General features: G+C 35.6%; 1 protein-coding gene across 3 annotated transcripts; it reads right to left on the bottom strand.

The window, feature by feature from the left end:
- Positions 1-98: 98 nt before the first annotated feature.
- Positions 99-27,009, bottom strand: LOC134539988 (peroxisomal acyl-coenzyme A oxidase 3-like). Of its 3 annotated transcripts, none has more exons than XM_063382397.1 (13): positions 26,798-27,009; positions 20,616-20,765; positions 17,233-17,391; positions 14,928-15,074; positions 14,209-14,356; positions 12,313-12,603; positions 11,686-11,849; positions 9,322-9,444; positions 7,300-7,420; positions 6,462-6,701; positions 4,945-5,099; positions 3,680-3,815; positions 99-3,098 (listed from the first exon to the last, which is right to left on the bottom strand). In XM_063382397.1, exons 1-13 carry the CDS (start codon positions 26,822-26,824, stop codon positions 2,839-2,841), a joined length of 2,121 nt encoding a protein of 706 aa, XP_063238467.1. In that variant the 5' UTR covers positions 26,825-27,009; the 3' UTR covers positions 99-2,838. The 3 variants fall into 3 exon arrangements, with proteins under 3 accessions (XP_063238467.1, XP_063238468.1, XP_063238469.1); XM_063382398.1 differs by having other exon boundaries at positions 26,661-27,001; XM_063382399.1 differs by having other exon boundaries at positions 20,616-20,760; positions 26,798-27,001.
- Positions 27,010-27,507: the final 498 nt, after the last annotated feature.

Raw genomic sequence — 27,507 nt, 5'->3', positions numbered from 1 at the left:
AATATAAATTTATTTGTAAATACACCTATACTCACTTTACAGTTAAATAAATATATTAAACTAATACCCTTTCATTCAAAAATACTTATATACCATGATTATCTGATTAAAAAATATACTTGCTTATATCTCCATTACCTAATTACATACAAAACACTGTAACAACATACCCTTCTTAACATTAGATCCAGTAGAAAGTTTAACAATAATTTTAAAAATCCTAAGAGTTTCTGATTCAGTGATTTTACATGAGTATTTATAATGATACTTGACATGTAACACATAAAAGTACATCAACAGTTACCTACAACCCTGTCCACAAAAATTACACACCACCACTTATTCCTGCAAATGTTAAGTTTCCAAGGGACCATTAAGTTCACAACAATCTTGTAATTTCTGTCATCTTGGAACAATTGTATGATGTCTCTCACTTGTATAGTCACATACTTTTCAAAACGAAATTACTGAAAGTAGAAAAACTGAAGAAATAACATAGAAAATAAAATCACCGCAATTAAAAAAAAAAAGAAAAAAACAATTAACCATAAACATAGAATTACCACAATTTACACATATCAGGTACATAATTTTTATCAGATTTAGAACATGTACATGAGTAATTCCAAACAGAAACCATGTTTCTAAAATTACTATAATAATAATAATCTAGGATTAATTTATAAAAATAAAACTAGATAACCAACTGTCAAAACTATAAATTTAAAAAAATTAACATTGTTGCCTGGTTTATCACTTCTATATCACATCAATAAATATGTGTTGATCAAGGTATCCACCCAAAACTGCAGTGAAACTTACCTGACAAAAATTTCAAAATTTTCAATTTTTTTTAAAATAATTATTTAATTATTTTGAGATTTTCTCACAGAAATAAAGAAAATCCATCCTCATGGCTGGTCTACTTCTCTCTCTACTTTATTTTATATTATACTTAAAAATTTTATTAATCAAAACTAATAGCAAAAAAAACTATATAAGTGAACAGTAAGACAGCAAAAAAAAAACACAGGGAAAAATGTATTAATTTTGTACAAAATAATAAACAGGATAAATAACGTAATTAATTATGTTTTCTTTAGTCTTTCAAACTACAAATTGAAAGAACTCACTCTTAGTGACAAACCTTTTAACTTAGAGCTGTACTAATATGAATCGCCAGAAGCCAATTTTACCGATATGTACATACTTAGTTTAAATGGCATTTTTACCGATTCATGATACGCTTGTTAATTTTTGGCCGAAATTATTGAAAAATGAAAGCGCCTGTCATAACCTAAAAATCCACCACTTCTCTTTTCACTTTTTGTACTACTACCTACATATTATCTTTGAAAGATTTGGGCAATGGGAGTGCATGACTTGATGTAAGTTTTTGGACATACGCCATTGCTAAGATCTTAGCAATGGCGTATGTCCAAAAACTTACATCAAGTCACTACCTAGTTACTTTTAAAATCATTTCTTAGCTACGTGTGCCAGCCGTACATATTAAAAATCCTATGTTTAAATGACGTTCTTGAATATAATGCAGCATATATAAATATATCACTAACATTTTAAAGTTAGATAAGAACAAAAACTTGCTTTATTTAGAGCACGGCTACCACAACGAACAACGGAAAAACCAACTGCTTGAACTGCAAAGAAACGTTCGTAATATTGTGACGGAGACATTTTTAATTAACTTACATAGTTTTTAAAATTAAATAAAAAAAATAAAAAAAATAATATATTTCTTCACATAACGTAAATTACTCTTATTGTTTCTGTGCATAGCGACCAAATGAAATACATTTCCGTATAAATGTTTGGAACCGTAAATTTTCACCGCCTCATGCACTAAAATGGTATTGGAATTCCCGTTCTTGAATTGTTAACATGTACAAAGTATCGTTAAAATTTTCAATTCATTTTTTTAAACTTTGTATTTTGTGAATAGATATATTTCATAGCTACCTATTATTAATTAATATGTTTTATACAATGAATGATGTATTAAATAACTTCATTTTCCAGCCTCTATTATTAAATTCATGTTTTAATTAGCAACTAACGGGTCGTCAACAACAAATGAAAACAAACTAAAAATAAGAGTTAAAAAAAGAGAGGTTATGTTCCATTTTTAATATAAAATACATGTGCATTTGAATTGCATGTTTTTCTTGGAATGATTTATTTTGGGTAAACCAGTAAAATTATAAATTTTTTTAACAAAAAGTGTTTTCTCCTTTATTGGTTCGGAATTAGTGAATCAACAACAGCTGTATATTCATATCTGCAAATGTTGTGAATCCGTACAGCTCTACATTTAACATATTTTTAAACTCTAAAAAACATTTGTCTTGTGTTTGGATCATGATACTTTCCCCTCAAATTACTATCATTGGGGAAATTCCATAACTTTTCCAGGATTTCATGTGAATCCTCCGACTTGCTCCGACTAATTCCAACTTTCCCTAATTTTTTTCTTTCTGCCTTTCAGAATTTGTGGACACCCTGATAATACAATTTTGCATGATGAAGAAACTTTTGAAAATACATATTCAAAATAAGAATACCCCTAAAATGTTGAGATAAGGGGTTCGAGAAGTGTGTGTTACACCCACCACAGTTAACCCTTTCATAAAATATATTTGTTTTTACGAATTTGAAACTCATAAAATGCCATAATGCCAGAAACGTCACAATGTCACCGAATGCTCACAGCCGAGAGACGAGAGACGAGAGAGGAGAACTGACCTCGAAGGCTAAGTTCACGAGGAAATGGCATCACGGGTACGGGGCCGGCCGTGCACCAGACAAGAGGCCAGGGCATCACAGCTTGGACCGGGTCTGCCAGGCGGCGACGTCCCGCCACCACGCGGGCCGCTCGAACGCCTGCGGGGTCTGGTACACGGCCGCCTGGATGTTGCGGTACACCTGGCCGTCCGAACGGCCCAGCACGGAGTTGAGGAAGAAGTCCGGGGGGGCGACGGCGTCCGCCAGCGCGACGGCCTCGGGCTTCAGCCGGGCGCACAGTTGCAGGATGCCGTCCCGCAGCATCCCGGCTGGACCGCTGCCCGACACGTACTGGCCTGGAAGACGAGCGCAATAGGCGTAATTCCATCCATCCATCCATCCATCCATCAAAGTACGAGTTTGCCAAAATTTTTGACGGATGGACGTAATTTTTATAAGTAATAGTATATTTGGCTTGAATTAAAATAAATTTTTAGTCTCCTTAGGTAGGTATTTGCATCAAGCTGTTACCAATGTGTTAAGTTGTCTTCTAGCTTTTTTTTATCCTCGGTAAACACTACATTTCATCACTTCGCATATTTTGTTAAAAGTACTGAATGTTTTAACAATTTTTCACAATGATACCAGTTGGGCATTAACGTTTTCTAGGTTATTGCACATGCGAAGTTAAATAACTGAATGGCTTTACATGGCAAACAACCAGTTCTTCAATTGGACTTAAATGTCAATAGTATTTCTATTTACATCAAGGCCTCAAACCACGTGGAAAAACTGAACGCTATCAATACATGCTCGGCTGTTGGCGGGCATGTTACAAACTCAAAATAAAATTTTAAAAAGTCAAAGAATTTTAATGGTAACAAGCACACAAATAGAATTATAAAATAAAACATTTCACTAAAAATATAGCACTGACCTTCATAAAGTATTGCCAGATGCCTCTGCAAACTCCACGCACCGTACAACGAACAAAGATTCAACAAAACTGGTCTGAAGGCAGGATCCATAGTCTTCTCCGAAATAAAGTTCCAAAATTTCAGCAGAATAAAATGCTATGAATGTGAATAGAGAAAAAAAAAAAACCACATGTAAAAACTGTATAGCAAATTTACAAAAAAATTTCCTAAAAAAAAAAGGTAATGATTAACAGAGACCTCTAAAACTTGTGTTATTTTCTGCATCCAGGTTTATAATCCACAGTTGTGTGCATAGTAAGGTCAACACCATGTGTTCATTGGTTGCCACTTGGACCTTTGAGAATATGTGTTCTAGTTTTTGGTTTAAATCATATTTGAATACAAATATGTAAATATCAAAATATCCTCAAATAGCAAGAGTGGTGGATTTCCCCACTTTATAATTATAATATTTTTAAGTTCAGATTTAAAAATATACTTCTGTAAATTTATATAATGGTTATACTTATAATAATATTAATTATAATTCATAAAAAAATTATATAATGGATATAAATATTACAACACAATTATAAAGTAGGTTTCATTTCTAATTTTTAGGGATTTTCTGCTTTAACGTAGCTTTTTTCAACTTTCCTAAATTGCGGAACATCCCCACGTCTGAACTTTAGTTATTCTGCTGTTTACTGTGCATATATGCATAAATTGTACGTATATCATTATGACAAGCCCAGTAGTAAATTAAAAATTTTATCGTACAACAGTGACTCAACCTTTTCATTGATAGTTACATACAGTGAAATGAAACAGCTTCACTACAATTTGAATACAATTAAATATTTCTTTTTTTTTCGATAAGTGAGTATTTGACATCACAAACAATACAAATAATAATAAGTAAATTATTAGTGTGGTTGGTTCCCCCCCCCCCCCCCCCCCCCTTCAAAATTTTGAATACTCACACAGGCTTACATATCGCCATATTTCACCCTATATATGAGTCACTCATGATTTGGTTAGGATAGTTTAGGACAATTTTCACTGGCTTCTAGTTCTCCAGTGCGTGTCCAACGACAAGGGTCATAGGAATATACCAACACTTATACATTAGACTCTCACCAAATAATAATGCAAAAATGGCAGGTCTCCAGTGAACGAAACACAGTAACCAGGGTTTTATTAAAAAAATAATAAAATCAAACTAACCACACCCAAGCCATAATACTGTTTAAATAAACAATACAAAATAAGGAAACGCACTAACCTCTACAAAAGCAATGGAGAGCGTCCTTGCATAATACGCTTGGGTCTCATTCCTTGCCTCAAAAGAAGACATTCCTTGCTTGCGCAAACTTTTCAGTCTGTCAGCTGACCCTCGCAGCAAGTAGCAAACGAGCCACTCGTAAGCAGCTAGCAGCGCTGAAACACCAAGGAGCAAAAACACATTTAAACCTTGAGGTGGGAAAGGGATGGGGGAAGAAGGAATAATCCAGGAAGAAGTGTCCATCACATGGGCATTTTATAAACAATAGCCACAGTATTTATGTGGTACAACTCCCGCAAATTCAGTGGACTGGTAGCATAAGTATGTCAGTTATAGATGCAAGTGTACAATGACTTATAGTTAATCCCTGTTAATACATTTCTCTCAGTACACTAGAGTCCCACTAATTCAGACCTTGCTCGATCTGTCATTCCATTAATCCGAATGGGATTAAAATTTAAAAAAAAAAGCAGGACTGTCTATGTTTATAACATGTGTTTTCCTTAGTTTGTGTAGTATTTGTTTTCTCTATGTACACGTATTGTTTGAAGGTGTGTATGTTTGTGCCCAAAATTAAAGCAAAGACACTAAAGACTAATAATACCAAACAGCTCCAAGAATTTTGTCATGGTATGGCCAGTGTGAACAATGTAGCCGTTTAATACCTGTGGTACAAACATTCTGACAACAAAAAAACGAACATTTTTAAATCATCTTACAGATTTATGGTAGATATAAACCTACAGTTCTTAATGTTTTACAAATGAAGTTAATAATATTTGATAACAGATAATATTATATATCATTGGACAATTTATCTGTAAAATATATTTGTAATTACACCCATGGGCGTCGCAACCGGGGGGGACGGGGGGGACATGTCCTCCCCAATAATAAAAGTCTTCAATTTTGTCCCCTCCAATAATATATTTAGTTTCGTAGTTATATTAAAAATATGATTTCTGTGATATAACCCATATGTTGCGCATGGTGCATTTAGTCCAATCGTGGTAATGTGAGCACTTTTTAATTTGATTTTCGTGTAAAATCAAAATCAGGTCCGATACCGAATACAGATGTGTTAACTGTGTTTTTACAAATTTGTTTCCTGAAAATATTTTTTAGAAAAAATAAATTATATATTGCAACCAACTATAATAAGAATATTTTGGAAAGAAAAATGCCTAAAAACCACCTTTTTGCACCTTCAAACCCCAAATTTTCCCGGGGGAGGACCCCCGGACCCCCCGCTTTTTTTTCCAGGGGATGGATATTCCTCAACAACTAAATCAATTGAAGGTCCCCCCCCCAAAAAATATATCCTTGCGACGCCCATGATTACACCTCTTGCAGTTAGGTTATTGTTCACCCTCTTGTATGTGTTGTTAGTACAGAGCTGTCCGGTGTGTCTTTAGTATTTTTGATCATAGTTCTCCAACTGTCCGTGGCATGTCACAGATATGTGAATAAATAAAATCACTAATCTGGCCTGGCCATGGTCGTGGCAAGGAGCTCACCCTCCGGTCTGACGGCCTCGTCAGCGGTGGACGCGGAGAACCGGGCGGCCAGGAGCCGGTCGGCGTGGGCCAGGAAGCCGACGGACCCCAGGGGGCTGGCGAAGGGCTTGTCGGAGCGGTCGCCCCGGCGGGCCCACAGCTGCAGCAGCCAGTTGCTGTTCTGCTGCACCAGCACACTGTTCTCCCCCTCGTAGGTGCAGCACGCGTCGTTGTTGTTGCGCAGGTCCCCCAGGCCCGCCGCTGGCCACGGCACAATATTGTTTTTATTTGGTATTACGGCACTTACGCTTTTACACTAACATAACTTAAAGCATTGTGATAAATGGAGAAATGACGGAACCATGAAATTATGGTGTTAATAGGTGGGAAAATGTTACGAACAGCATTTTTTAAATTTTAATGCACATTGTTCTTTATACAACATATGTTTTCACATACTGTGTTTTTAAATCTGATGAGTAGGGACCAGATTTTAAGATTTTATTTTGAAGACGATTTCGTTTTTAAAACAGGAGATATTGTTTTTTTTATTTTTATAAATCCATTTTTTCATAAAAAAAATAGCGTATATTTCAACCAATACTAGACTCATATACAACTAAATACTAATTTCACCAAAATAGTATCATTCTGACTATTGTGTAGATGCACTTCTAAAATAAAATAATTTGTAATATGGTATACCTAGGGAAAAGCTATTTTGAATAAGGATTAATTTTTGCATTTTATTTAATTCTTACAATTTACTACTTGATTTTTCACAAACAATCGTATAGCTGCTTCGTTGTACGAGGTTTTACCGTACGTCTCTGAGTGGTGTGAGTAGCGAGATGCCCACCTTTCAGGTATCCGTGGCCTCCGCAAGCTTCCCTGCACTCTTGTATCGCGTCCCTCGACAGCCAAGAGCAAACTGGCTTGGCCCCAGACGACAGTCCGTGAATCTCCGCCCCGAGCTCCATCTTGGAACAAAATTATACTGCACTCACTCGATTAAACCACACACAATTTTTCGAACAATGTGTGATTAAAATGGCTCACTCAAGACTTGGTAGCAATGCACAGAAAATTTTTTCGTCAAGCTCCGAGGTTGGTTAACCTGCTGTTTGTTAATGGACCATGGACATCTTGCATGTGGTTTGAACTGTGAGTTTTTTTTTGTCAGAAAGTTATTGCTATCATTACACAAATGTTTGAGGTTGCGATCATCTACGGTTGCTGAAAAAACCCTAAACTGATTAAAAATGTTTGGTGCAAGGCTCAATGTAAAAAAACAAATAATTTTTGTTACTGTCCAAACATTAGTGGTGACAGCTTATTTGAGTGTAACAGCTTATCCGGGTAATACATACAGTATATAATACGGTATACAAAATAAATCAGCAACTGTTCGGACTATGAATCATCAAGACCAGCCACATCTACAACAGGAGGACTTGTATGTTGATTTATTGGCACTGCCAGTGGTACATGTAAGTGGCACTACCGTAGTTAGTTAGCAGCATGGAAAATTGACAAGTACAGGTGGTGCTACTGTAGCTAGTAGCCCAGGAAGTTCACATTTAGAGATCAACACAACAAAAGTCACTTTGATACATACACAGAGTTGCTAAGTAAGTTCACGCAGAACTATTTTTCTCCTCTTCCTTTTGGTAGTTTTTAGCTTCACCAGGAATGTTATTAATTTACAAGAGCCAAGAGGAAATGAATCAGAAGATGAAGCTAGGAGTGGTAGAAAGGGGACGAGGAGGAGAGGGGAGAGAGAAAAAAAAGAAGGGAAATCTAGTTGGGGTGAGGGGCTGAAAATGTCTTAATTAGAGAGAAGCTGTTACATTGTGTTTGAAATATGGGTTTGTATTTGAAAAATATTTGATATTCATGAATAACTTATCAATGCAAGATTACAAATTGAAAAAATGTTTATTTGTTACCAACAGAATCACCAAATGGGTCTTATTCACAAAAAATTTTAATTAATAAATTGTAACATATATGTAGCTAAGATAATATATTGAAAAATTTGAATTTGTTTTCTGTAACTTAATACATAAGAACATTGTTTTTAGGTTTAACAAATAATGTGATTATGAGTTAAAATTAATAATAACACACTATTCATGTTTATATAATCAGTTCGATCTACAAAAAAAATTTCAAACTTAAAATTTTATTGGTTTAAGAAAATGCATGTCAATTTTTAATCAGTTTGATCTACAAAAAAAATTTCAAACTAAAAATTTTTTTGGTTTAAGAAAATGCATGTCAATTTTTTTTTTTCTTTCAATTTACACCTCTATTATGATTCCATATATATTTCTCTTAGATTCATTTTACTGTATTTTGGATCAATTTTCCTTAGATTCCTGTTAAGTGTGAAAAAAAAAGTTTTACTGTTATGTTAAAATTTTAATGGAACATAATTTGATATTCTTAATAACTTTAAAATGTTTTAAAGATTATACATTAACTTACAACAAGATACTTTTTTTCAAAGTAACTAATTCACACCAACATTAGATGTATTCTGAAATCCCCCACCCCTTTTTTTTCTCGCAAAAAAACAAACCAAATCGGTACTTTTGTCAATCCAATTACACCAAATTATGTACTCTATTTTAAAAAATTATTCTACAACCAATATGTTCACAGGATGTTGTAATAAACCATTCACAAAGCAACTTAATCCTCCTTAACCATATCAAAATACTGTATGCCTAACATGGAATTTACACAAAGTAATATATAATAGGAAAAAGTTTAATACTATAGAAATTTTTTTTGCATTTTATTTAATTCTTACAATTGATACTTGATTTTCACAATCGTATAGTAGATACTGTATATTATTTGTAGCATTGCTTACCAAATTATCCAAGTCCTCTCCTTTCTGAGATATTTCAACAAAGTCTTGCATGACGTTGGCAAAGAAGTTGGAGAAATAAGTCAATGCATACACAGCGGCAAGGTAGGGAAATAAACGCCATTGCTGAGGGAGAAAAAATAAACTATCACCATGCACGTCCAATTTTCAAAACAAGTTTTAATTTTGAAAACTAAACAAACAAAAAGTTTCATTAAAGACATCACCACTTAAAATCAAAGCTAACTACAGTGCTTACATTGATATGTTACCAGAGCAATAAAAAAAAAAAAATTGTGTGTGGCAGACATGTGCGTTAGAAGATAGTTATTGAGTTAACAACTATGCAAGCACGTAAGCATGCAAGTGCACCAAGTACACAAGTATACAAGTGTACAAATATGCAAGTGTGCTACAATGCAAACATGCCATCAAGTGCTGTTATACAGAATCTGTACAATACAGTAGAATCCCGCTGATGCGACCCCTCACGGTTTCAGGAAAAATGGACTTATAAACGGAATGGTTGCAATAGAGAATTCTGGCCAATTTTTACCTCCCCCCCCCCCCCCCCCCAAAAACAAAAAAAAAACCAAATACATTTAAAATCGCCTCTGTTCGCATAGATTTCATATTCAAATAGTCTATGGTGTAAAAAACACAACTTTTTAAATTCATATTACACCTCGGACTCGCATACCCCAAACAATGGGTTCTGATAAATATTCACGCTAAGTGAATTCATGTCACGCGAGTTCGGCTATGCTAGCCGGCTGGTTGTTATTTTCGTTCAAAACGTGGCCAAGGAACTTGTGTGGATCAGGTAGAAAACATTCGGCTATAAACGAAAGATATAAAAACAATGCTATCCTGAAATGCTGTAACATGTTTTTGGAGTAGATAATCACAGAGACAGACCAACAGGATGCGCTCCCGCCCTCGCCGTCAGCGATGTTTATTTTGACAGCTCAAGCAATTATCTTTTCCACGGCCCTTCACAGCGTAAAAAAAGAAGAAAAACACGTTCGAATGCAGATGGAAAAGTAACTATGCAGTAAAATAAATATATTTACGGCCCTGCTAAATTTTTCTATTCAATAAAATTTGAGATATTAGTGATTTTTCAGCAGAAACTGCTGTGTGACCAATAAACAAATTGTATCATAATAACTTAAACTTATAAAGTATTTAATAACGGCGAAGGACAGTCGTATAAGCCCATAAAAATATTTATTTTACCGAGAATGGACTATACAACCTGGCTTTTGAGGCACGCGGTGTGGGAGGGGAGGAGGACGCTGACAGTTTCTCACGCAGAAGGTTGAAATAAGGAAGGGAATGTGTTGAAATGTTAGTTGGAAAAGGAGGGGAGGGTGTTTTTACATGGTTTGTGGCTCTGGGAGGGATGAGCCTTGAAGAATTATCAGGGGATGGGAGAGGTAAGAGGCATGTCACGTATGACGTCAAGCCGCCGCTACCGCCAGCCTGGCCGGATGAGTTTCTTATGCTCTCGCAGAAGCTACCACAGTGGCTTTTCGTGCGGGCGGGTAAGATAACATGATAGCTGAGACGGCTTTTCGTGCAATAGTGGACGCGCCGAGCTCGGCTAGACAGTCTAGAGGGGTGGCATCTATTTTTATCCGTCTTTTGTATGCCTGCCTGCTTACAGTACAGCTCTCACCAAGATAAACGTGAACACATAGCGCCCAACAAAGTGTAACAGACTTGTTTTTCAGCCGATTTTACTCCAATTTTCGACTTTCTCTGCTCAAATTTTTCATGGTTTCTCAAAAAACGGTCGTATAAATGGAATGGACGCATCAGAAGGGGGTCGCATCAGAGGGGGGGCGCATCAGCGGGATTCTACTGTACGTAAATTAGCATTGCACTTTTCGTTATCATCTGAGCATTACACTTCTCCTAATGCTCCAATTACATTGTCTCTTCTTACCGGCTGTAAAAAAGTTACACTTAAAAAAAAAATTACTTACTGCAAAAACTATTTTTTTAAAAAATATAAATGTTAATGAATGAATTACGAGTTAAAGTATAGTCAATATCAAAGCCATCTGAGTGGAGTAAGGGGTGAAACGATGAGTTAGTTTAGTGACTGATGAGGAAAATTACAGTGTGACATTCCCATGTTTCAGACTAGCGAAAAAAATCTGGGCATGACCCCCACAAAGAATCGAACCCAGATCTCAGTTTGTTTTAGGAGACAGAGCGATCTGACAGCTTGAACCACCTCGGTCCCCTGGTGGCGCTGAAATCCCAGAATGAAACTAGGTTGTGACTATTTGAAACATCACACGAGCATCACTGTAACCAAATTTCATCACAACGAAAGCTGACGCCAACACGACAAACCTGCAGCTGGTACTCGATGACGGGCAGCTCCTCGTCGTCGGACGGGCCAAACTGCCTGCGCACGGCTGAGTACCGCACTGCGATGGTCACAGCCTTGGTCAGGTACTGCGTGCTGGAGCCGATGATGGAGACACGGCCCGAGGACAGGTTCCCGAGCATCGCGCCTGCAGAACACGCACCCAGCTGACCCGACCCGTCGTCCACAGCTGACACGACCGTGTCTGACTGACGACCGTGTTGCGAAAGTAGTATACAATCAAGGCACCCAGATAAAATTTAGCGTTACTATTGTCACTATCCCATGTGCAAATGCGGAAGGTTTGTGTACATAAAAATTTACATCCCAAGTGAGGCTTTAGTACATACCATTAACATTACGATATTAAGAGAATATTTTGATATTCACACTTGAATTTGACTCGAACCATAAAACTGATATTCCTACAGACCTACCCACCCGATGATACGGCCCCGAGAGACATTCCCATCTCGTGTTCGCTGCGGGCTAGCACTCCCGACACGCTAGCTGGTGCCCTTTCCCTCACCCACTATCAGACACACCTGTCATTCCGTCACCCCCGTACTACAAACAGAAGTACATTAAAAACGCACGGTTTGCATTCTTACCAAACCTTTTCCGAGGATCGGAAACCGGCGTGACGTACTCCCCTTCCGGCGTGACGTCCGCCATCTTGTTGAGCAGGTTCTCCCGGGGGATCCTGTAGTCGCTGAAGACGACGAAGCCGTTGTCGAGCCCGTTGAGGCCGACCTTCTCCCCAAGGTCGCCGACGACGATGCCCGGGTGCGGGCAGAGCGTCTTGGTGCTCCTCACCGGGACCACGAACGCGTGGAGGCCTTGGTCCGTGCCGTCGGGAGTCACCAGCTTGGCGAACACCACGGCGTGGGTGCACGTCTTGCCTGGAACCGGTGACGCCACTTACAGGGGAACGAGCTCTGCCGTTGGCGGTCGGCGCGTGTTCAAAACATATTCCTTACTCGTGAATTATTGAATATTTGATTTTATTTGTTAACAGTATATACACCAAATGGAACTCGTCAAAAAATATAAAATATAAAATTTGTAAACAATTAATAACTAATTTTGAATAATCTAGAAACATTCATTGGTAAAAAACGTAAGCAAAAAGTTATTCAAAACTTTTATAATATACATATTTATTTTGTAAATACCATTTTAGTTTCTGTTTAATATTTTTCTGAAAACCAAAGTAACCATTTATAACCAATTGGTTACTGTGAACTATATCACTCTTTATCTATTTGTGTGTTTTGTCGTAAAGTTATTGATATTTATCATTGTGAAACAGAGAAAATACATGATGCCAAAAAGTTTTATTGAGAAATTTGGATTTGTTTTTTTGCAACATAGTACATACCTACATCTTTTTTCATATTTAATAAATAATCGGTGACTATGGTAAAAATTATTGAAATACTCTATTTTTATACATAATCAATTAGCAAGAATATGAACCATTCAGATGGTGGGTAGGCTTCAGCTAATCCTGTTTTTTCATTTGACCCAAATTTTGAATAAACAATTTCACGATGTTAGCTAATCATAACTAACATCTCTGAATAAATGACAACAGTGTAAAGCTGATCCTCCATACATAGTGTACATCTCAAAATAAAAATATTTTTTAAGTTTGAGCTCATTATACATTAAATATAATGTTAATATACTGGGGATGGTCTCAGAATCATATTAAGATTTTAAAAAAAGGTTCTTCTAAATCTCTTATTTCATTACAGAAAAAAAAAAGACTGATAAAATGTAAATTAATTTGATTCTTCAATGAAAAAGCCACTTATAAAACTGTTCACACATTTGAGGTTTAACCGATAATGTAGCCAGTAGAGAATTATAACTTCAAAAGTAATGTGCCTGAAATCATTACTTTATAAAATTTGAATTTTAAAAAAGAAAAGGAATAGTATACCAAACATGATATCCAAATACTTTTAAAACAAAACCTGGATGTACATTCTGTAAGGCCTGTTCTGCAATGGCAAATAAACTGAGACAGAGCATGTAAACGGAGACAGATCATCCAGAACATTTCACTAACACATCTGCTGCTTCCACAACACATGAAAACATAACAAATGGCAACCAATGAGATTACATTTGAAGGTTACAAAATATTAATTTAATTTTATATATATATATATAAAACCACAACACGGGCAGAATTTAAGTAAATAATAAATTTGAACGACAAAGTAGTAATAGAACACTAAATATTCTTGTATTTGAAACAATTTTGAACATATTTAGAACATAAACAAACATGGCTACCACCGCAGCAAATTACTTGGCCGTACGGAAGAGCTCAGAATTGCAGAGCTAATCTGTACAGGTCCCTCTCCGTCTGCGTGCTGTTGTAGGAACTATGTTCTGTGATATCGGACTCCGTTTCCATGTCATTGTAGAACGGGCCTAAATGAACAACGTCTAGAAAAGACGAGATCAGTAACCACCATTTCTAACTTTGTTACCTAAGCATCCCACCCAGCACTTGGCTGCTTCGAAATCAGGGGAGTGAAGTACAAATTCTTGCGTTGCGGGGTCGTAAGTTGCTGTAGTCCGTATGCTCTTCGCATTACTGCCGTGGGAGAACTCTGTCAACGCAAAACCGCCACTAATCTGATGAAAAGAAAATCACGTTTGACAGATTTATGGTAATTCAATAAGCAGCAATATGAAACACAGATAGACAGCATTCACATCCAACACCAGTTCATCAAATGAATAATCAAGCAAAATAATGAACTGTTATGGTAACAAATCTTAAAAAAAATTACAAATGTACGTCAACAGTAATTTTTTTTGTATTTTAGCAATAAGTACCTAAATACAATCTTTTAAAACACCTATTATAATTTCCTTTAAAATATATTCCAAAATGATTCTCACTTATCAGAAAAAAATTCTTACTTCAACAAGTAAAAAATTAACAAAGTACGTAAATATGTAGTAATTTGTTGAATAATTAGTTTATAATCGTCATGATCGTGCTGCGTTAACTGTCAAAATGTAAATTACTTCATCGTAACAAAACATATAAAATTAATAAAAGTCATGGAAATCCTTCAGCGGGACATTTCAGAATTAACGGAATCCTCATGCTGCACAAATAATTTTACATTTAGGTGAGAGAATTTCCAACAGTATTTGTTTTGCTAATATATAACAGCACTCGTAAGAGTACACTTACCATTGCCTCTGAATTTTCTTTGACGAACTGTTCATGCCTTGCTGTTCCCAAATTTGAAATAGCATGCCTAAACAAGCCAAACGAGAGGGCAAGTTTGATCGATACACTTGGGTCGTAGTATGCAAGGCAATACACCAACAGGGAACCCTGGTTGAAAACAAAACAAAAAATACAATAAAATAATACAATAACACTCAAACAAAATTATTATTACATATAAATAGAGACAAGATTTTATGGTTTTATTTTAAGGCCAATTACGTTTTTAAAACTGGAGATTTCTGTGTTATTGTTTTTATAGTTATGAAATCTGTTTGTTAAAAAAGAAAAATGTAAGAAATTAAAAAAATTATGATACTGAAATGTTCCATGATACTAATTTCTCCAAAACAGTGTCAGTTTGACTGATACATGATGCACTTTTTCAATAGAATGATTTGTAACAAGCATGTCTAACTATTCGGAACATATAAAATAAATTTGTAAAGTACCAAGTCTGTATTTGAAAAATATACTAATGTCGAAAAATATACTCAAGCCATAATGTAAAAACCATAACTAATAACAGTTTCAAGATTAAGAAGAAAAACTTTTTCCAATATTTTTTTTTATTAAAATGTGAATTTAATATTTAAAAGATTACATATTTTTCATTTCAGTGAAGCTTTGATTGAAAACACTGATTAGATTCATGATTTTAATTGCATTTTGGTGCTTTGTTTTGTATTAACTTGAATTTCTATGTTATATGGTGGATTGAAATGCTTTTCGTGTTATTTCTATTTTATTGCAATTCTCCGTACATATAATCTTGTCCCTACACATACGAAGAGGAAATAAACTTGAAAAAACTGTTTCTGACTATTTTGGAGGAATGACCTCACAAGACAAAAGACGGATGATACATATTTCTACATTAACCTTGTATCAAGATGTATCTCTGCATGCTTTCACAACCTGCATCTTCAACTTTGTGAACGGCAGGCATAGATCTGATGCTCTCATATAATAACTCTAGAAACAGAACTCTGACCAAAATGTTTTAAGCTTTCAATTTCACTACGAAAGAGTAAAGGAGGGCTGCATCATTTCAGATTCCACAGTTAATGCTTACTTTTTTTGAAGTGAAACATCTTTGCTGAGGGGGCTACAATTGTTGCGCGTTACGAAAATTCAGAGCGCATGAGGGGAATAGTTAGGTACGTTGTGGGGGAACCGGTAGAGCAGGAGAGTGCGTCTCTGCGGCAACGCCACTCCAACACATGCGCTAACGGTAGAATTGGAAGAGATGCCTGGGTAAGGGGAGGGGGGGGGGGGGGAGAATACGTATGTAGCGTAGCATGCAATATGCTAATTGTAACGGCTGGAAGTAAGAAGGCAGAGAAGAGGTAGAAACGTCACAGCCGTGATGCCACGGAATTCTAATAATGCTGCTTGTGTTTTGACTACTCCTCAGTTTTCGTAACGGCTAACGATTGATGCTACCACATTTCTTTTATTTTATTTAAAGCATTTACAATTTATTTATTTATTCGTGTGGAAAAAAGTTACTAATTTGTGCAATTAAATTTATAAGTTATAATTCATTTTCATGTGAATAGTGTGATTGAAGTTGTAAAAAAAAAAGATGTATAGACTTAAGAGGTTAGCTTTACAAGTGTACTTTATTTTTGGTATGTTAACACTGTGATTTCAAATGTCAAAAGGACTTATAGACCTTTAAGTTAGACTTTATGAGTAATTTATGTAGGATTTGAGTGTTTTTTTTTACACGATGCTTTTGAAACATTAAAAAAAAAACTTAATTTCAGCAAATTTTAAAAAATAATTGTGAACGCACATTTTGAAGAAGAATAATTTCTTACAACACTAGTAATATACTTATCCCCTTTTTCCTGGAAAAAAAAACAACAGGATCAGGATGTCTCAAAGCAGTGGCGTAGCCAGGATTTGTGTATGGGGGGTGTTAAGAAGCATGGCCCCCCCCCCCCCCCCCCCCCACGTATTAAATCGGGGGGTCCTCCCCCGGGAAAATTTGGATTTTAAGGTGTAAAATAGTGCTATTTTAGCAGTTTCTGGTACTTATATTTAAATACAGTATTGTAATGGTAAAAATTTTATTAATTTTAATATGAAATTTGTTTGAGTGATGAATACGAAATTAATTAAAGATTTGGTGCTAAGGGGAGGAGGGGGGGGGGGGGGGTTTGAACCACTACCCCCCCCCTCCCCCCCCGGATACGCCCCTGTCTCAACACCAATTTTGGTTCCAAACTTCCGAAGTCTCACGACGACGGGCACAAACCTGCATCATCTCCGACATCCCGACGTCCGGGGATATGAACATGTGCTCGAGCGTGCGGTACATCTGCTGCACCGCGCGGTGCCGCTGCTCGTCCAATGGGAGGGACGTGGGGCTGTGCTGGAACAACGGGTCTTTCTCCAGCGTGTTCCACACCCTCATCTGCAAAACAAAATACACACATAATTTAATGGGAGTATTGCTCAAGAAGTGTTAAGGTGGAATCACAATGCCCCGACGACCCCGACACGACGAAAAATTTTCAACGGCCAATAAGAACTTGGTTCATCCCAACGAAACAAGGTTCTTATTGGCTGTTGAAAATTTTTCGTCGTGTCAGGACAGTCGTGTCGGGGTCGTCGGGGCATTGTGATTCCACCTTTAGAAGTGAAACTTCACAGAACAATGGGAGAGGAAATGAACAGAGTACACAAATTGTTTGAAACAAGCACTTAAGTATACAAACATACAGGTATGTGAGAGAACAAGCACATATGCAAGTATTTGAGAACAGGAGTATGCGAGTGTGTTAAGTATACACACAAGCGTGGTATAACGCAAGTATGCCGACGACCACTGCTACTGCCACCATCTATTTTTTCAAGAAGAAATTCGATAGCTGAAATAAAACTTAACAATAAACAATGTAAGTTTACAATCATTAACAAACATGGTGACATACATCCTGCCAAGATTCTTACAGTAATCTGACATCCTGCTTAATTTTGATTCCCCTTTCCAACCCCCATCCCGATCTAGTGCCCCACTCCTAAATTTTGTATTTTTCGTTTCCCTTACGCCCTGATGAGTCATCACCTCTATTTACCCTGCAGGCTGTAAAATTATTGGATGGGTCGGTACCGGTTCTCAGCATCTATACCGGCAACGAGAACCACAGCTAAAATGTCGGTGCCGGTACCCGTAATATAAAAAAAAAAACCTTTACGAAAATTGTCCTTCACTACAACTTAACTGCTGCATAAAATGGCTCAACTCACTACAAATTCACATATAAATTAATTTTTTGGACTTCTGTGGAATAATATTCATCATATAATAACTATAAAAAAAATTACACGTGAAAAAATTTAATAGTCTCATTACATCTGTAAACTAAGTACGTTTTTCAATCAAAAAATCTTAATTGACAGTTGAAGGTGCCATAGATATAGTTCACTGATGTGTGCAACTGTATAACGTGCCTCAGCAGAGATATGTGAACAGAAAGACGCCATATGTGTTTCACTGGTTTTTAAAATAGGCAGCTAATTGAGTCATTCACACATAAGGATGTGTGACTTTAATAGTCATAACTAGAAATAATCACACGTAATAATATGCAAGAAAACTAGCATTACATAACTGTACAACTGCAGTGCATAGGGTAAGTGGTTGGTCCTGTGATTCAAGCTAATGTCTTGATGTGATTCAAACCCTGTCACTGAGAAAAAAAAAATTTAACTGCTTGTTGCATTAAACAATTTGTACTTAATGCAAAATTGGAAAAAATAAATAAATAAAATTAATTTTTTTTTTTGTTAGTCCAATTATTGCTATAATAATTTTAATTCATAGCTCAGTCCATTGGTTTCGTTATTTAATGCTGGGTAAGCCAATAACCTTAAATTTTTTACTAATAATAAAAAAATTAAATCTTCAAATGAAACACTATCTTTTATTAAGAAATGAATGTTCATAAATAAAGTATGCACAAATAAAGCATTTATATGAAGTGCACACCTGGCAAATGAAAATACAAGATGGTTACCTTTAATTTTGAACTATAGTTTACACTATGCTTGTTTCTTTGTCTCACTTGTTATTTACAGTTTCTCAACAAACATATAAAAATAATGTGAAGGTGGCATTTTGAACTCTTTAGATTAAATGAGCACAATTATTATTACTGAGAATTATTTCCACAAGATGACTAACTACATGAAATTATAAGATTATATTATAAATAACCTACATACATCAAAGCAGACACCAATTCCTTTATAACATGTTTATATTATAATATGACTACATTTCCAAACTTGCATAACAAAGAAAATTGAATCTCATTAAGTAGAAAATTGCACAGGATTTTTCATTAATAGGTACATACCTCTGATTTTCTTGCAAGTGAAGTATAGATTATAAACTATAAAGTATCAAAAATCCATTCCAGGGTTAAACAACTTTAGAATAAATGGCTGAATTTTTTTTTGGGTTTTTTGTTTTTGTTATAACAGCAAAATGTTTATGTTTACCTAAATAAGTAGTTTCTTTGGTCGGTAACTGCGTTGGCTGTTTTACTGTTAGTACTTTAGGTTTTGTTTGTGCGAAGAAACATAAGTTTGCTTTTTTTCTGCCTTACAAACTTTCGCAGTGTCACCACAGTTGTAAACTCAAATGTTTAATCACGGGAGTGTGTGACCTACATAGTTAATAACTACACTTTATATTTGTTCTACCAGCCAATAAAATTTTGATTCCAAAATTCATAAGATATTTTAGTACAACACATTTGTATTTTAGAAAAATTTGTTTTATTCATAATACTTAAGAAATATACAAGCTGGTTTTTATTCGTTACGTTGCCGCTGTGATGTCATGCCCACTCTCAAGTCTCGGAGGAGAGGAAATCAAAAAAACTCGAATTTACCTGAGAGACTATAGAATCTTAACAATTACCCACTTAGAATACCTACATTTTATTTTCTCTCGATATTTTCTGTCGTTAAAAACCCTATCGAGGGAACTCAATACATCGAGAGGACTTGATGGATGTAATGATATACTTAGAATAGGCCCCCTAATTTGCAGTATGAGAATTCTCCTGTTTTTTTTTTTTTTTAATTTTAAATTTTAATTTAATCTGGTTATTCTGACTGATATCCAAACTATTATCACTAGGGATGCTCCAATTAAATCCTCAAATCCTAAAATACCATCAAATACTTAGTACTCAAGTAGTATTTGAAGTTTACTACATCTATTTTTTTCCTTCATACATACATATCCTGTTAGTTACCACTCCCAGGATATTTTACTTTTAACAAGAAATATATAAATAAAATTAAAATATGTATTGATTCTGGAAACTTAGTTCATGAATAAAACACTTAAAGGGTTAAATTTTTCAACACAATTATTAATATTTTTTTTCATTTCGTGTATATTATTTTATTTTGGACCTTTGAGAACTAGATTCGGATAGTCTAAGTACTCTTTGGGATTCGAATTTGAGATTCTGATTCGAGAAAATAGGGATTTTGAACCATCACTAATTATCAAAACGAAACTGTGACGTAAGTGAAATGCAAAAATTTAGGTTTACTACCACAATTCTAATTTTCTGACTGCATTTCCAACAAAATCAGAAAGCAGCGCAGTATTACCTTGTATCTCACGATGTCTTCACCTTCGAGAAAAACTTTCAGCTTCTTCCAATCAAAACTTGCTTGCTTCCTGTACCGGTCCAGCGGCCCAGGCGGGAGATCGGCAAGAAGCTCTGTCATCGCGGTAGTCGTGGAAAAATATTTTCTACGCTGAAACAAAATATCTCCATATGAATAATCTCTTCTCATAAATTACGATAAAGTATTTCTACTCAGCCACTCACTTCATTTAGGGTGTTCGTTAATTTTTATTCTAATAGGGTGGTTTTGAGTTGACACCAATTCCTGAATTATTTATTTCCCCAACAAAGATTAAGAATTTTTATCCAGGGTAAGAAGAGCTAATTCAATAGTGGGGTGTATCAAACACAAAATTTAAACAAAAAAAATTATTCACATTTTGATGTTAATTATATTAATAAATAATAGGGCAAAAATTTATATTATACATTTTGCAACAATAAAAATATTTCTGTTCAAATACCTACAGAATTAGTAAAAAAAAAAAGTTTGCATTTAAATTTTTGGATGGTGGGACAATATCAACCATGTATTTTTAATGACTGACAGTTGAACAAATTAAATATTTGCAACAACTGCAAAAAAAATACATAAAAATTTAAAAGAATACCTAATATTTTTAAACTTTTTTTTTATTATTTCTAACCATTAAAATGAAATATTCATTGCCATTTCACTAAACATAGAACATGCATTTGTTAAAATATAAATTATAAACAACGATTAAATTGTTTAAAAAAAAATTTTGTTCCCATACTCTTGCTATTCAAGTTTGATATTCGTATTCAAAAATATTTTGTCATTGTATTCAAATTTGGTTCAAATCAATAAAACTAATATTCATACAGGCCTAACTTTCGACGTAATGTTTACATGAATATATATATTTTTTTTCTTCCTTATTTAGGTATTTGTAAGGTTGCAGTTGTAAGTTCTTAGCGCGCAGTGAGCACGCAAACATGCCTCGAACAATAGTGTCTCTAGCCAAGTGTGAAGTGCATGCTGTCATTCGATTTCCGCATGCTGAGGGGTGCAACGCAGCCAAAATTCACAGACAAATTAGTAACGTGTGCGGACAAACTTTCACGAGCGACAGTAAAATGCGGCAATGACGCAGGATCTTTGAAGCAGGACGTACAGACGTTCATGATGCAGGCGGCCAGGGAAGGAAGCGGGCGTCAACCAATGATCTTGTTCAGCGATTTGTTCAAAAAATCTTCTCCATCATGGTAGAGCTGGAGAAATTTTAAAGCAGCGCCCATTTGCTGTGTTTCTTGGAAAAAAAAGATTTTGCACAGAGTTTGTGGTCATTTGTTATGATTTGAATAATTATACATGGTCCTATAGTCCTAGTAATGATCCAAAGTGTCATCAAGATGAAATATTAATAGGTTAAGGTAGATCATTTAATGAGTTATTTATAATTTTTATGACTGGGTGTTGTTTTTGAATTGCTTCATTCATTAGGTGATTCAAGACAATTGTCGGTATACAATTTTTGTGCTGATTCGTTTCAAAAACATTTCACGGCCAGCTCTCTACACCATTGTGGGTGAGAGAATCCAGTACCGCAAACTCTGTACGAGATGGGTTCCCAAGATGCGGTCCGACCATCACAGAAAAACAGCAAATGGGCGCCACCTTAAAATTTCTCCAGTGCTACCGTGATGGAGATTTTTTGAACAAAATCGTCACAAGGGCCGAGAAACAGGTCCAGTTCGAAATTGACAAAACAAAAGAGCAATCCAAACAGTGGCTGCAGTCTCATTCCCAGAGTAAATCAAAGATTTTCAAATGAACCTTCTCCAGCAGAAAGTGTATGCGTACCTACTGTGTTCTGTGACCAAAAAGGTTGTTCTCTTGGTGCAATTCATGGAACACAGCACAACCATCACTGCAGCCTCATGCAGCGTGACTCTTTGAACATCTACGAAGGACCATTCAGAACAAGCAGAGAGGAATGTTGTCATCGGGCATTGTCCTTCGTGACAATGCGCGGCCACACGCTGCAGCTGCAGCAAAAAAATCTCGTGAAGAGTTTACGGTGGACAGTGCTTGATCACCCACCATAACGCCCGGACTCGGCTCCCTCCGATTTCCATCTCTTTGCTTACATGAAAGGCTGGCTGGGAGAGTAGGGTGGCTTGGGGTAATTTGGGTGCAAAAATCACACAATTTTAAGTTTAGACCCTCTAAAATTGTTTACAGTGATAAAATATTCTTGTCAGTTTTTAATATGTTAGCAATGTGATCTTCTAGAATTAATTAATTGGGCTTTCAAATTTTGTTGAGCCATTCTTGATATCCTAATAATTTTAAGTATATCTGTACCCAATTTACCCCATGGATGGGGGAATTTGGGTATAATGCTTATTCTATTAGCTAATAAAGCATTTAAGGTATTTTATTCTCAAATAACCACAACAGCTAGTTAATTTATGAAATTAAGACAATGTTTAGGTTAAACAGGTTTACAAAACATTAATTTTAAATGTTGATTAAAAAAATAGCATTTGCAAGTTTACATATTAAAGAAACACTGCACAACCAAAGGCTTACTTGTTTACCTATTTTGTAAATTTAAAATATCTCCCATTGAAATCAGGGACTGAAAACACTTCAGATATTTGTGATACATCAACACACTCAATATCATCAACCTCTGGAAAAATGTAACGGTGACCATCCCCTTTGCATTGAATTAAAAACTTGACATTATATTGTTTTTTATTGTGTGCATCTTGTGATTCACCTATTACTTGGCCCCTGTACTCCTTCACTGTCTTGCCACATTCACTTTGATAGTTAACAGAGACCCACGATCCTGTAATTATTTCAGAACTTGAACTAGTTGTTGCAATAGGTCCACGACTTCCTTCTTCACTTTCATCACTTTCAAAAACAAGTTTTTCAACCACTTTGCTAAGCCTACCGTTTCCTTCTTCTTTCTTGCATTTAGTCAATACGCCTAATTCTTTCGCAGGTTTACGTCGAGGCCTACTGTTTTTCAATTTTTTATTTTCATTTATTAACTCTTCTTCTTCTTTTAGTCTTTCTTGGACTTCTTCGGATGTAAGCACTTCTCCAACACTGTTTTGTACTCTTCGTCGTTTCCGCTTTGAATTTGCCAAGGCTGCCTTCACCTCTGCTGACTGTTCAGGTGATAATGTTTGAATGATTGCTTCTCTTAATTTCTTCATTGGTGATGGATAGGGTTCATTAGTAGGACTATGCGTAGTCCTTGATGATGATCCCAGTAAGTTGTTTGCTTCGGAGTTGCTACTTGATGGGCCTGGCAAATTTAAGTCATCATTTGGGTTGTTAGGCCTGTTTGATGAGGCATTTTCAGGCATAGGCATCTCCACCGATTCTACAGATACAATTTTATTTACAAGGGCATCTTTATTAACTGGGTAGAGTCCAGAACCCTTAAAGCCACCAATCACATGTTCAGCTTTGAAAGAAACTGCCATGAGTTTCTTTAGAAGACTGGGAAATATAGCTTTATCTATATTTTTCAAGCGGGACTCACGGTACCAGGTTCGCAGGATGTCTCTCCAAGCGTTCTTCATGGGAGCAAACACACCTACATCTAATGGCTGAAGGGCATGAGATGTATTTGGAGGAAGGCAGAGAAGAATAATGTTGTGTTCTCTGGCTGTACATGTAACATTGTAGGTCAAATGACTGCCATGACCATCAAAGATGACCAGTATTGGCTTTTCAATGTGTTTTACTTTATTGACAAATGCATTGAGCCACTTTTCAAATATGTAGTCTTGCATCCAACCAGATTCTGTTACACCATATAGCGCACCAGTGGGTCCATTTTGAACCCAAGTACTTTGCAAGGCTCCAGTCCCCTTGAAAATGACACAAGGTGGATAACGTTCACCATCCACACTTGCCACAAACAGAACACTGTACTGGAGTTTTCCTGCACCTCCTGAACGAGAATAGGCCACTCTAGCACTCTTTGGTACAAAAACTTTACCTTTTGTAGGATCAGTTGCGAGACCTGTCTCATCAAGGTTAAAAATCCGTTCTGGGTGTCCATTGAGATTATTATCGTCAAGAACCTGCTGATAAAGTGTAAAAAACTCTCCGACAACAAACTGAGAAAGACCTTCTGCTCGTGATTTTGTTAAAAGCTCAGGTTTTCGCCTAACAAGACTTATCTTTCCACCTTTTTTCAAATGCAACAATGAAATCATATCCTGGCATGTCGTCTTTGAAAGGTGTCTTTCTGTCAACAGATTTCACGTAACTGTTCACCATGTATTTTAAATCTTGTCTGTCCAGGGGATATCCACATTTTGCCGTGTACACTAAAGCACTAACAATGTATTGCTCTTCTTCTTTCGATAGGACTGTACCCCTGCCAGCACCCTGATGAGAAGGTGGACATTCATGCCACCGCCTCAGTGTTTCATATGGAATGTTGAATTTTTTTGCTGCTGCATACACTGAGGAGCCCCTTTTCACTTCTTCTTTGGCATTTTCAAGATCACTGGACCCATATGTAGGTGTTCGTTTCTTAACATACGTACGAGGCATGATCTGAAACAAAAATAGAAATATTGTCAGATATGCCCTAGTTGATCTATAAACAATAAGTATACCCGAATTACCCATGTTTATAAATGGTAATTTGCAAAAAGAACTATTGATGCCATAGAATGTGCACTAAACATGTAGGCTATAATGTATACATACTAGTATTCTATCAGTTAAGTTTTATTTGATCATTTCTGAGTTATACTCAAATTACCTCACTATAACCAAATTACCCCGTCCCACCCTACCCAAATTACCCCATGTTTATAAATGGTAATTTGCAAAAAAAACTATTCATGTCAAATTATCTAATTTAATAGAAAGTGCACTAAACATATATAATGTATACATACCTGAATTTTATCAATGTATCATAACTGGTTTCTGAATAATTTTGCACTGATGTGATGAGTAGGCCTACCTAACTTCAGACACTTGTAAACAAAAACAAATCAAAATTTCTTTCAGAAAGTACCACCGTGACCAACACAACCTTCTCACATTTTGCCATAGATAGGGCTACACATGAAACAAATAACATGTATTTTATTCATGTCAGTAAAAAGACTGTGTTAAGTTTATTTAATAATTTATGAGTTATACTCAAATTACCCCACTATAACCAAATTACCCCGACCCACCCTAGTTTAGCTACTCATCAGCGTAGAGAATTGGCTGAAAGCACAGGTGGCTGCCTTCTATGACAATTGTGTTTGGAAAGGTGATACCACGCTACGGCAAATGTCTCAATCAGAGCATCAACTACGAAGAGAAGTAGCTGAAAGGTATATCTAAATGTTTTTTTTTTTTTTTTAAATAAGTAACAGTTTTGATTTACACTGTGATTTTCATTTCGCTACCGATCAGATCATAAAAAAAATTGCACTCTTAGATAAAGAGTAATTTCCTAGAGTAGGTGTTCATCCAAAAATATAAATTAATTAATTCCGAAGATGGTTCTTCTCAATACTAAATGTCCTAAAAAACACAGTTAAGCAGGAGCATACACAGATTTTCAATTGGGGGGAAGGAGAAGAGATACAACCTCTTTGCCTACTGTTTGTTTTCAAATCCTTCTTTTTTGATGTTGGGAATGATAGATTTTTAAGATTTCTTAGGATTTCACCCCTGCATAAACGCGACGTTAAATATTTTATATGTCACTAACCTACCTAGCTAAATTTTCACACCAATTTATAGTATTCTAAATGAAGCTGACTTAACTAGCCAACATACATCTAAAATAATTTAACCAACTGCTCAAAGCTGTAAACTACCGGTAAACTACTTGAAATATTGCAATATCGTTCTACAGAATCATCAAACATAGGTAATCCAAGGAACTCTAAAATTCTGAAAATGTTTTTTAATTTTATTTAGAAGGGTAACTACTCTAGAAAATTACTAATAAATTTTTTTCTACTGTATGATTTACCAAAACATACAATATCCAAACTTGGCCCTCACTTTTTTCTTAGAATTGTGCTAGAATATTCTTTGAAGAACTGCTTTATTTAAATTTCAACTTCGACAAAAATGTTTCAGTAGATAAATTTCATGTTGCTAAAACATCTTCCAAATCTAAAATCTAAAAAAGTACTCACAAATGTCTGCAGTAAGGTTCGTAACATAAATTCTAATGAGACTTAAAACATTTACTTCGAGTTCCAATAACAATTCTAAAACCAACACATTTAAGCATTCCCGAATTAAAAGTGCGTAAATGTGTAAAAGATAAGCATTACAAAGCACTTTCTCAAAGTTTTTTTACTGGTGTAAGTTGTTAGTGTCATTGTTTACATCGCTTTCTAAATCACAGATATTAATAAAATGATAGGTGGAAAGCTTACTGTCTAAAACCTTTAACAAATGTTTTCTTTTTCTTTTTCTTAAACATCATTGGCATATACAATGGACGTCTAGGCAGAGTTACAGTCAACTAGAGTGAAGCGGGACGCGACTGAAGGAGTGTTGGTGCAGGACGTTGGAGCAGCGATGGATGAGTCAAAGTTAACGATTACGCAAATTTCACTAGCCCTAATCTAAACCACATCCCGTCCATGACAAGCACTGTGGACCATGTACCGATTTATTATTTAGTAGCTAATTCCCGGCATGTGCTGCAATGGCTCTTTAATTTTAAAAAAATTGGTTTGAAGTAGGTACCCACATACAAAGCATCTCTCTCTACATCCCTCTATCTCTCTATGTCTGTCTATATCTATGCCTCTTTTCATATCCTCATGTAGATCTGCCTATATCCCCCTCTGCATCTCTATTATATATATATATATATATATATATATATATATAT

The sequence above is a fragment of the Bacillus rossius genome, chromosome 16 (genome assembly GCF_032445375.1).
Source record: "Bacillus rossius redtenbacheri isolate Brsri chromosome 16, Brsri_v3, whole genome shotgun sequence".
In the NCBI taxonomy this organism is placed as follows: domain Eukaryota; kingdom Metazoa; phylum Arthropoda; class Insecta; order Phasmatodea; family Bacillidae; genus Bacillus; species Bacillus rossius.
Note: the sequence above shows the minus strand (reverse complement) of the source record. Positions and strands in the feature narration are given on the sequence as shown.